We start from the raw sequence: 11,994 nt of genomic DNA on the forward strand, positions 1-11,994 counted from the left end.
TGATTCACACTGTCAAAGAAAAAATCAGAACTGGATGTTAATTAAAGTGGCAAAAACAGATTTTATTCAGGATTATTGCAATAGGGGGATAGAATCCTCAGTACAGAGCCAGGCTTAATTCAGAATACAGCATGAGCAAGTGGGAATTTATAGTCAAGGAGCAAGGTGAAAGGCAGTGGATGGAAAATTGCTAAGAGGAGACACCAGGTATAATGGGGGACTCTAGTTAAGCTGACCAAATGGGGTGGGGGGTGGGCACCTGGGAAGTTCAGTCGGTTAAGCATCCAACTTCAGCTCAGGTCATAATCTCAGAGTTTGTGGGTTCGAGCCCTGCGTTGGGCTCTGTGCTGACAACTTGGAGCCTGGAGCCTGCTTTGGATTCTGTGTCTCCCTCTCTCTCTGCCCCTCCCCCGCTCATGCTCTGTCTCTCTCACTCACTCAAAAATGAATGAACATTAAAATAAATAAACAAACAAACAAACCGACTGAACAGGATTCTAGTTCAACCGACCGAACAGGATTGTTTGCTCAAGACAGGCCAGAGTGAGTAGACCTCACATGGAGGATGATGGAAGATGAGGAACCCTACCAGTTATGGGGAGTGGCCAGATATCAAGGGTGGGAGATTCTGTTTAAACTGTGCCTGGTTCTTGTAAAACTGGATTTTAGAAGGAAGTACACAAGTGGGCCTAAGAGAAGGTTCCAGAGCCTGACTAAAGTTTGGTCCAGGGAAAAATCTTTGTCAACAGTCGGATCTTTATTATGTTCTTTCTTCTGCTTACTTTGCAGAATGTCTGCAACTAGACATTCATGTGTTCAGTTTGTTAAGATAAAATTTAGGTGATTGATTTGAGACCTTTCTCTCTTTCTCTCTTGTCCAACTTTATTGAGGTATTAGTGATAAACTTGTAAGATAAGGTGTAATTGGTGGTGACTTTATGTATGTATAGTTTTTCTTTTCTAACATAAGCAGCGTTTCACAGTTTGTAATATGCATCTTTCCCTTATCACATCCTACGTGAAATTGATACAAGACTAATTCATGCATAATACAAGAACCTTGTGCCAGTGTACTTCCACTTCTCCTCTCCTGATCTTTGTCATACATTTTGCTTTTACATATATTATAAGCCCCATGCTACATTGTTAATATTGTTGTTTTAACGACTATATTTTAAAGAGATTTAAATCATAAGAGAACGTTTTATGTAACCATGTAGTTATTTCCATGCTATAAAATGTGCAGTCAAATACATGATTACTATTGTTGCTTTAAACAAGTGATTATCTTTAATAGCAATTAAAAATAAGAAAAAAAAAAGACCCCTTTGCCTTCACTTAACTCCTTTTCCAGCACTGTTTATTTTTTTGTGCAGACCTAGGTTTCTGACTGATATCATGTGTCCCTTCCTTTTTGAAATAGTTGCTTTAACATTCCTACTGGACACTTATTTCATTCCTTTATCTTTTTCAGTCTTTTGTCATCCTGTCTTTAAGTTCATTGATTGTGTCTTTAGCTGCATCAAGTTGACTGATAAGACAATCAAAGACATCCTTCATTTCTGGTAATGTGTGTTGATTTCTAGCACTTCCATTTGATTCTTCTTTATAGTTTCCATCTGCCTCCTAAAATTACCCATCTGATCTTGCATTTTGTCTACCTTTTCCATTAGACCTTTAATTTAGTAATCATATTTATCTTAAACTCTCTAATACTTCTAATGTCTATGTTATGTCTGTTTATGATCATTGTTTTGTCTCTTCACATTGTGTTTTTTTCTTGCTTTTTGGATGCTTTGTAACTTTTTATTGAAAGCTGGACTGTGTTGTATAAAGTAGTAAATACTGAGGTAATAGGCTGTTAGTATGAGGATTTATGTTAATCTAGCCACAAGCTAGGTTGTGTTTGAGATTTGTTTTCCCAATGATTACCTGTTCTGAAAGTTGTTGTTGTTAGGGGAACTAGAAACTTTAAATTTCTCTAGTCTCTTTGTTTTTGTCTAACCTCTTGGGATCCCTTTTGTGTGGATCCCCAGAGAGAGTCTGTCCCTTGAACTCTCCCACCTGTAGTCCACAAATATTGCTTTTTTAATGTTTTTATTCTTTTTTTTTTTTTTAGAGAGAGAGACAGTGTGAGTGGGGGAGGGCAGAGAGAGAGAGGGAGACACAGACTCTGAAGCATGCTCCAGGCTCTGAGCTTGATGTGGGGCTCAAACTCATGAACTGTGAGATCATGACTTGAGCCAAAGTAGGACGTTTAACTGACTGACCCGCCCAGGTGCCCCTCCATAATTATTATTATTGGAGGTTTGTTACCATGATAATGGGGAAAGGAAGATCAGGGGGCATTCTCTAATGTTGAGATTAAGTCTCGGTGCTTGGAATACACAGTGGGTCTGTGTTTGGGTGATCTGGTCACAGTGTTTCTGCTCCTCTAGGATTAGAGCTTTTCCTGAAGTCCAATTATCTTTCTTACCAGTTTTATGCCTTGAGGCTCCTTTTGTTAATTTAGGTGAGATGGGGGTTAGGTCTGAGTGGAGTTTATCTCCCCAGCTGCAGTGGATTTCATCAATGCCCTCAGCTGGTGTCCTTCCCCTGCAGATTAAGACTCTTTTTTTTTTTTCCATAAGGGAATTGGTCTGGGCAAATTTTGCAATGGTAATTGTTCCCCTTTCCAAGACAGCACCGTGGGGGAGCTCTCTCCAGATTGTCCCCATCCTCCCTGGGAGAGCCTGGTGGGGTTCCTGGAAGAAAAGCCTATGACAAAGTAGGAATTCCTCCCATGATTGTGGCCTCAGGGAGCTTCCCACTCTTGAGCTAGCCTACCCTCGGCCTCTAGCATCACATCAAAATTTCTAGTTTAATGTTTTGACTGGCTTATGAGGAGGGCAGCAACTTCTGTCCCAGATAAAGAAAATGTCCCAGGTTCCGTGTCTCATTGAAGGTGCCTCTCTCTCCCCAGATTTCAAGATGGCTGTTTGCGCTATCAGTGGTGACCTCAGTTTTCGGAAGGGTTCTCAAGAAGTCATTAATTTCTGCCTGTCCACCTTTTGTTGTTGTTATTGTTACGAGCATGGATGGAATGCATGTCTATAGAGCTCTAAGCTGACACCTCAAGTTCTAAAATTCTTTTTAATTTTGCCTGAATCACCATCTTTCCCACAGAAATATTTTTGCTGAATCTTTATCCAGCTGTCTTTTACTATAAAACCAAAATCTTGATGGGGACCCCACCTATATTGCAGATATTTAGATATTTTGATACCCAGGCCATTCGCTGGTGACATAGACTCAAACCTTAGTCCTGCTCCATGAACCTTCTTCTAGGCCCATCTGTGTACTTCCTTATAAAAGCCAGTTTTCTCAAGAAACCTGCAAAGTCAGTCTAACCAGAACTCCCGGACCTTGATATCCTGTCACCCTCCAAATCTGATAGGATTCCTCATCCTTCATCATCTCCCAGATGATGTCTGATCACGCTGGCCTGTCTTCAGCAAGGATGCTGTTAGGTCAGTTTAGCTAGAATCTCCCACTCACGACCCCCGAGGTTTCTTCCTAGCAATTTTCCATTCGCTGCCCTCCACTCTGCTGCTTGGATATAAATTCCCATTTGCCCATGCTGAATTTGGCCTTGAGCCCACTCTCTCTCCCCCACTGTGAAGTCCCATTGCAGTGGTCCCTACACCTATTCCAGTGGTTCTGGATAAAATCTGACTTACCACCTTTAGCAAGGGTCCTTGAATGTTTCTCTCTTTAACTCTGGTGATCTGCCTGGAGCTGGAGTGAGCCCATCTTGAAGACACTGCTTCTAAGCAGAACTCCTTACTTCATACTGGCAGCCTGGCACAGGAAGCTTATCATTTTAAAAGGACTGTTCTTGGGGTGCCTGGGTGGCTCAGTCGGTTAAGTGTCCTACTTCAGCTCAAGTCATGATCTCATGGTTCTTGAGTTCGAGCCCCATGTAGGGCTCTGTGCGGACAGTTCAGAGCCTGGAGCCTGCTTTGGATTCTGTGTCTTCCTCTCTCTCTGCCCCTCCCCTGCTCATGCTCTATCTCTCTCTCTTTCTCAAAAATAAATAAAAAACTTGAAAAAAAATCTTTTTAAAGAAGAATTATCACCTAATGGATTTGGGAGGTCCTGGTGGGCTGTCTGTGTGTGGGAGGGAGGGGGAAGTGGCAGTGAGTAGGGTACCTATTGAGAAGCCGGGGACTGAGAGAGTCAGAGTACCTGAGAAGGTTAGAGTACCAGTGGACATCACATGGTCAGGGTGCCTAAGCAGATCAGGATATGTCTTTACTTGGTTCAAATGTCCTATGGGTCAGCTGGTGTGTAGAGAATATCTCCTGGGTTGGGCTTTGGGGGCTGGGTGGTTTTTCAGTGTCAGCATGCCCTTTGCAAGATAAGAGCAAGGGGGAGTGGTGTTTCTGAATGGACTAGAGGGCAGGATTCCCTTGAGTGTCTGGATCCTTTGAGGCCAGGGAATATCCTTTTTTATTATTATTAAATTTTTAAAAATGTTTATTTATTTTTGACAGAGATAGAGACAGAGTACGAGTGGGTGAGGGCCAGAGACAGAGAGGGAGACACAGACTCCAAAGCCAACTCCAGGGTCTGAGGTGTCAGCACAGAGCCTGATGCAAGGCTCAAACTCATGAACTGTGAGATCATGACCTGAGTCAAAGTCGGATGCTTAACTGACTGAGCCACCCAGGCGCCCTAAGGTAAGGGAATATCTTATATGGTCAGAGTGTCCCAAACCTCACCACGCCTTTGTCTGGACATGTCTAGGGTCTAGGTTCTGGGTGTCCTAAAAGGTTGTGAGGAACATCATGAATTCAGGCTATCATGCTGACTATAAGGTACAGAAGTCAAAACTTCTTGGAGGGCTCATGTGTCTGAGAGACTGAATTCAACCCTGTGCCTTAGGGACTCAGGAATCAGGTAAGGTCAGAATGACTCTGAGGGCTGGAGGCTCTTAGGGATGGTAGTAAAATTAGAATGACAATAAAGTAACATTTTTGCCTGTGTTAATTATGTTCAAGGAACAGTCCTAAATGCTTCTCTTCCATTAACTCTCAATCATTGCGTCTTCACCACGTAGGTACAGTGGATCCTCATTTTTTGTGGATCCCACATTTGGGAAGTCACTGAGGGTTATTTGAAACCCCAAGGTCAGTACCCTTTTGCAGCACGCTTTGGCACTTGGATGGTCATTTGCAGCAATGCGCGTGCGCAGCGAGGCAAATACTTTGAGCTGCCGCATTCCCAGCTGAGGTCAAACAGAGCAACTACTCTGGCTTCCTGTTTTAACTGTCATACTGTAAATAGATGTCTTTTTGCGGTCTCTTAAGTGCCGCCATTTCTCACATATTTGTGCTTTTCCTGGTAATTTCGCTGTTAAAGCAGCTTCCAAGCATAGTGTTGAAGTGCTGTCCGGTGTTCTCAAGTGCAGGAAAGCCATGATGTGCTTCAGGGAGAAAATACATGTGTCAGACAACCATCGTTCAGGCATGAGTCACAGTGTCATTGGCCGTGGGTTCAACGTTAATAAGTTGGCAATATACATTAAAATAAGATATCTTTAAACAGAAACACATACAACAAGGTTATGTATGGATCAGGTGATGAAAATGTTGTGGCCAGAGGCTCTCAGAAACCTATTTTTTGGAGTTATGGTTCAACATCCACTAATTCAGTGTTCGTAGTGACTTTATGAAACAGAACTACCTCAAATAAAGAGAATCAACCATATTACTTTCCCCAGATGATAAAGCAGAGGCACAGAGATATTAAGAAATGAGCCCAGGGGGCGCCTGGGTGGCTCAGTCGGTTAAGCATCCGACTTCGGCTCAGATCACGATCTCACAGTCCGTGAGTTCGAGCCCGGCGACGGGCTCTGGGCTGATGGCTCAGAGCCTGGAGCCTGCTTCCGATTCTGTGTCTCCTTCTCTCTCTGCCCCTCCCCCATTCATGCTCTGTCTCTCTCTGTCTCAAAAATAAATAAAAACGTTAAAAAAATTAAAAAAAAAAAAAAAAGAAATGAGCCCAGGTTCACATAGCTTAGCAAGTGGTACAGCTGGGATTCGAACCTGGGGCAGTTTGGCTTCCGAACTTATACTCCTTCCTTCCACACTATTCTCCTTCTTGTGGGTTGAGAGGATCCTGGGTGTCAGGCTTCCTTGGGGGTCAGGATTGGGGGTTGGAATCAGGATGCCCTGGAAGACCAAATGCCTCTAAGCCTTCCAGCCCCCTGAGGGGTTATGGTTCTCTGAAATGTCAAGTCAAACTTGCAGTGTCTCAGTGTCTTTGGGGAGCAGGGGTAATGGGTCAGAGTTTCTTTGTAATATCAGAGTACCCTGGGGGCAATTAGGCTGTACTAGATAGCTGGTCAGTTTCCTTGTAGAGTTAGGGTATCTTGAGGCTGCAGGATGTACTAGAATTCAGCACTTGCTTGTAGGTTCAAGTTGAATACATGTTACTGGGTCTTGGGAGATCAGAATGTCATGGGGGCTTGGGTTGCTCCAGGAGGTCATGGTATATGCTGGGGTAGAGGGAGAAAGGTTGGTGTCTTCCATCAGTGCTTCTCAACTTTAATGCTCTTATGGATCAAAAGTTTGTGTGTCTCCTGCACCTCCATTCATGTGTTGAAGCCCTAATCCCAATGTGATGTCATTTGGAAGTGGGGCCTTTGGGAGGCAATTAGGGTTAGATGAGATCTTGAGGGCAAGGGCCACATGATGGGTTAGTATCTATACAAGAAGGGGAAGAGAGACCAAAGGTGGTTTTATTTCTGCCATGTGAAGAGAAAGAAGACAGCTGTCTACATCCCAGGAATAGAACTTTCACCAGGAACTGAATCAGCTGACACCTTGACCTTGACTTTTGCAGCTTCCAGACCTTGAGAAGTGTCTACTGTTTAAGCCACCCATCCTTTGGTATTTTGTTATGGCAGCCTGAGCTGGTGAAAATAAATGGATACCCGTTTATCCTGGGGATCTTGTTACAATGCAGATTCTGGTTCAGTAGGACTAAGGTGGACTCCAAGATTCTGCATTTCTAAGAAGCTTTCATGTACTGCTGATGCTGCTGATTGTGGACCATACTGTAAGCATCAAGATCCTAGAGAATTTTTTTTTTTTGGTCTTAAATTGTCAGGGTGCTTTTAAAAGGATGTGTGCGAAAGATAAGCATGACCGTGGTGATTCAGACTGACCCTTCCATGAGGGGTAGGGTGTCCTGAGAAGTTAGAACCTCATGGCAGGGTTAGAGGGATCTTCTAGTAGAGGCAGAACATTCTGGGTTTCAGTGCGTCCTAGAGTATCCTAGAGTCCTGGGGTATCAGGTTGTCTTTAAAGGGTCAGGATCCCCTAGGGATGTCAGAATGTACTTTCTGGGTCTAAGTGATCTCAAGAAGCAGAATATCGTGGGTGTCAGGGTTTCCTGACTGCTCCGGGATCCTAGGTGCTTCAGCATTTCCTTGAAGACTCAGAATGTCAGGATGGCGTGGGCATCTCAGTGTCTCGCGGAGTCCTAAAGTCCAAGCAGTCAGGATGTACTCAGAATTCCAAGGCTCTCGAGGGTCAGGGTTTTCTGAATGTCTGCATGACCCTGGAAGGTCTTGGAGTCCCAGGGGTTCTGAGTGAGTGAGGAGGTGACATTTGGGAGAGGAAAGCAGACAGCCCTTGAGAACTATGGTGTCCTGGAGATTCAGCCCATGGTTGAGGTTGTCCTGAGGTGGGGGAGGGTGTGTCTAGTATATTCTGAGAATCAGGGTATCAAGGAGGGGCCAGAATGCACTTGTGTCTTTTAGTTTTTTAGTTACCTGGAAACAGATCCTTGGATATTCACCCACATGCTGAGATGCCAGGCAGGCCCTACTCCTGGCCCTCATTCTGGTACAATCCTGCACCCCCTCTCCCCACGGTGGGGTTCTGGGGAAGGGTCTTAGGAGGAATGCATTTTCTTCTTACCCTGCCTGCTCCCAGGAGGGGATTTAACAGGACAAAAGAACTTGGTCCTCTGGGAATACGAGCTCTTGGCCCCAGTCCCTGGACCCTCCAACTGAGCACCTTCCCTCATCCGGCTTGTGATCCTCCCCTGACGAAGGGGGCTCTGGTGACCAGGCAATGATTGGATGGGCCCCCAGGGGCGAGGGGCAGGTCACTCCTCCAAGGCTCAGGAAGAAAGAGGTGGTGTGGGATTGCAGGCTGGGAAAGTAGGCAGCTGAGAGCAAAGGGAGAGAGAGACAAGGGGCAGACAGTGGAAAGTAGAGGCCAAGACAGAGAAACAGGGTCGGGGCAAGGCAGAGAGAATGCTATGATACTCAAGCGAAGGAATGGGGAGTTAGGGAAAAAAATTAGAAAACAGGGGAGACAGTGAGAAGGACAAAGATATCCATCTGTATTTCCATCCAGAGAGTGAGAGGCATAAACACAGGGAGAAGGAGCGAGATAAACAGGCAGAGAGGGGAACGACAGAACCAGAGAAAGACTGACCCAGGCTCAGAGACTCAGGGACACAGGAACCTGGACTGTTTTTGGTCTTTGTTGTTAGCCATGGAAGCAGAAGGGAGGAGTGAGCAGGGTAAGCAGAAGAAGGGGCGACTTTGCAGCAGCCTCTGGCCCGAGGGCTACCCCGCCGCTGGGACTCTGACCTCCACGGTGGGTGAGTGAATCTCTGGGGTGGTCCTGAGGAGGCAGCAGGTGAGGGGGCTCCACGCTTAGGCTCCTGGGGGAGGGCATGGCTCCCCACAAGGAAGGCAAGAAGGGGAGATAAAAATCAGCCCCCAGAATGCTAAAAACCTTGGGCATCTTAGCAAGCACAGGGAGGGACAACGTCTTCGTTTGACAGACTGGACCCGCAGCCTTGGCATTGATGGACTGCTGAACAGCACACATGGTGGTGGGGCAGAGGCGAAGCTGAAATCTGGCTCCTCATCCCTGACCTCGTGGTTTGCCCACTGCACTGCCTCCTCTGAGATGGGCATCTGGAGAGGCCAGGGCTTTGGATCCCAAGAGAGCAGGGGACCACCAGTGGCTCAACGCTTGTGTCCCCAAGGTGGACAGTTGAGCCCCCGGTGGGAGCTGCTCCTTCAGTCCCCATGGGGATGGGTGCCTCAGCTCCAGACATCTCCTTTTCTCAGTGTGTGCCTTCCAGGTGTTTCCTTTTGCTCCGTGTCCTCTCTTCCCCGGCTGGCTCTCAGACTAATTAGTGTGGGGGCTTAGTGAGCCTGCAGGGAGGAGAGGCAAGCCTTTCCCACGAGCTCAGGTTCCTGCAGCCCGGTGGCCGGGCCAGGGCCGGGCCAGGGGAGAAGATGAAATGTAGGTGAGGGGAGGGTGTGTCTGAGCGGAAGAGGGAGGAATGTTTCATCTTCCCAGGTGAAGAAGGGTGGAGGAGGATGGGAGCAGTCTAGGGAACGTAGATGTTGAACATGAACCTTGAGAGCAGGAAACAAGTCACAGGTGTCCTACAGACCCGGACAGTTTGTTACTGTGTCAGAGCAAATAAGAGCCCCAGAGGGTGAGACCCAGGAGGACAGTACATGCTCCCAGAGAGGCGAAAGGCACACGGAGGGATACGTGTTGCATGGGAATGTTCCATGGGCCTGAACTTACAGGAGGCAGAAGTGCCCAGGGTGAGAAGTGAGGCTCAGGGGTGACAATGCAGGTGGAGAGCCCAGGATAAGCGCACTCAGAGATGAAGTGGGGGCTCAGGCGGAGCCGGATCCAGCTCCTTACCAGAGCTGAGGGGTTTTGGGGGGTGGGAGGCAAAGGGGATCTGGGCGGACCGGCATCCGAGATTCCGGATGGACGGATGGGTCCACCCCACACAACCTCTCCCCTCCCCTCCATCCTCAGACATGAGCCCTCGGCCCTACAGGAACCTTTCTGGTGTAGGAGTGCGGAGACCACGGCTTTCCCCACAAGGTGCACAGAGGGGTCGCCCACACTCCAGGCGCCGCCACCGAACCACCTTCAGCCCAGCGCAGCTGGAACAGCTGGAGGCAGCCTTTGGGAGGAATCAGTACCCTGACATTTGGGCCCGAGAGGGCCTCGCCCGGGACACAGGCCTCAGTGAGGCGAGAATCCAGGTGATGCCCCAGGATCCCCCACTTCTCCTGGGAAGAAATGTAGATTTGGTGCTCAGGAGCTATTGGGGTATAAATTCTTATATGGCATTATAACCCAAACCTAAACATTCCCCAGAACATGGCCTCACCCAGCAGTCAACATAACCTCACCTAAAATGAGACTGTCCCTTGAAAGTAACCCTAAGCTCTAACCTGATTTTCAACACCCTACCCTCAACCTTCATAGGAATGTGAATCCTGAGTGCTTGGATGGCCCAGTAGGTTAAGCCTCTGACCTTTGATTTCAGCTCAGGTCATGATCTCATGGTTTGTGGGTTCAAGCCCCAGGGCCTGCTTCAGATCCTCTGTCCCCCCCTCTCTCTCTGCCCCTTCCCCACTCTTTCTCTCTCTCAAAAATAAATAAAACATTTTTAAAAATAGTGATGTGAATTCCAACAGAAATTCAATCTTAAGTGTTTGCATGCATATGTACCCTTGTCCCTGACCATGGCCTTGAGACTCAGCCAGCCTGATGTGCCTTTCATCCGAACCATAGAAATCATCTTAAGTATAAAGCCGCCACCCTAAATCCAGCTGCCTATAACAATAAAACTCGTCTCTAATAATCCTAGGGGAAGTTTCCTATTCTCTGTGGAGGGAAGATGCCATCGTGTCATATTGATCTCTTTCGTGTTGGAAGTTGATATTCTTAATTCACCCAAATTCATAGTATGGCAAATTTAGACATAGGTTGGGAGTGATGGTGTGGGTCTTGCTTTGTTAATCTAGGCCCAGCTGGCCTATGCCTTTGGGAAGAACTGTACTTCCTCTGCATGGTCAGAGAGGCTTATGCTCTGTACCTGAAGCTTCTGTCATTGAAGGGGAGGGGGGCTCTGATGTGACAGGGCCACCTATTTGAGAGAGAGGCGTTGATGTGGCTATTCTTCCCCTTCCTCAGGTCTGGTTCCAGAACCGCAGAGCTAAGCAGAGGAAGCAAGAGCGGTCACTGCTCCAGCCACTGGCCCAGCTGTCTCCTGCCACCTTCTCTGGTTTCTTGCCCGAGTCCCCTGCCTGCCCCTACTCCTACCCAACACCACCTGCACCCATGACCTGCTTCCCTCACCCCTACAACCATGCCCTTCCCTCTCAGCCCTCCACAGGCAGTTCCTTTGCTCGGCCCCACCAGTCTGAAGACTGGTACCCCCGCCTTGCACCCAACTCCCACTGGTCATCTGCCTTGCCCCCCACCCCCAGCTATGCTTCCCCTTAGCCTTGAGCCACCAAAGTCCTGGAACTAAGGTTGAACAGGAGCTGATAAGGTAATCTCCCAGCCTGTGGCCCTGGTGAAACTCAGGGAAAGCTGGGTGGCTTCCCTTCGTTCTAAGGATCAAGTAGAAATTTGGTGATGGGCAGCTCAGAGATAGGAATTTAAAAATGGGAGATCTGAAGAAGGCATCCTGAGGTGATTAGTTGAGGGAATGTGGGGAGGTGAGTCTATTAGAAGATACAGATAAAATGCTCAGTGGAGGTAACCAGGTAGAAGGGTGGTATTGACGATGGAAGCAATTGTTGCCACTGGTGAATGGAAATTAGTGAACGTGATACAACTTTCGGGGCTTCATTAATTGACATCACAGTTGAAGATCTGCACCCAGCAGTTTCTAACTGATTTCAATACGGCTTTTGATTTAAAGTCTACCTGCTCTTCTTTCCCCCATCACCCACTCCCACCACCCAAATCAGTCATTAACTTTTGTTCATTAATGTTCTAGAAAGATCTCTTGAATTTCATCTTTCCTGGCCCCATATCTTCTAACTAATCCTCCTCAATAACTCCCTTAGCTCCAGCCTTTCCCATTGCCACCAGACCTTGCAAATCTGATCATCACAGATCCGCTCTCCAATGTCTTATAAAAAAAATAAAC

The 11,994-nt window shown here is 47.1% G+C and overlaps 1 protein-coding gene across 1 annotated transcript; it reads left to right on the top strand.

The window, feature by feature from the left end:
- The first annotated feature begins 6,971 nt into the window (after positions 1 to 6,971).
- Positions 6,972 to 11,339, top strand: PROP1 (PROP paired-like homeobox 1). Its single transcript, XM_047083200.1, has 4 exons — positions 6,972 to 7,104; positions 8,554 to 8,664; positions 9,858 to 10,090; positions 11,028 to 11,339. The coding sequence occupies exons 1-4, from the start codon at positions 6,972 to 6,974 to the stop codon at positions 11,337 to 11,339; spliced, it is 789 nt and encodes a 262-aa protein (XP_046939156.1).
- Positions 11,340 to 11,994: the final 655 nt, after the last annotated feature.

Source organism: Lynx rufus, unplaced genomic scaffold (genome assembly GCF_022079265.1).
Source record: "Lynx rufus isolate CCGP_SWC_20201006 ecotype Redwood Valley unplaced genomic scaffold, mLynRuf1.p SCAF_1, whole genome shotgun sequence".
Lineage (NCBI taxonomy): Eukaryota > Metazoa > Chordata > Mammalia > Carnivora > Felidae > Lynx > Lynx rufus.

Excerpts from the sequence above, each read along its gene's own strand:
- PROP1 (XM_047083200.1), top strand. The coding sequence starts at position 6,972 with ATGGATACCCGTTTATCCTGGGGATCTTGTTACAATGCAGATTCTGGT. Across the intron at positions 7,105-8,553 it reads TGCTGATTGTGGACCATACT|CCATGGAAGCAGAAGGGAGG; the intron begins GTAAGCATCAAG and ends CTTTGTTGTTAG. Across the intron at positions 8,665-9,857 it reads GACTCTGACCTCCACGGTGG|ACATGAGCCCTCGGCCCTAC; the intron begins GTGAGTGAATCT and ends CTCCATCCTCAG.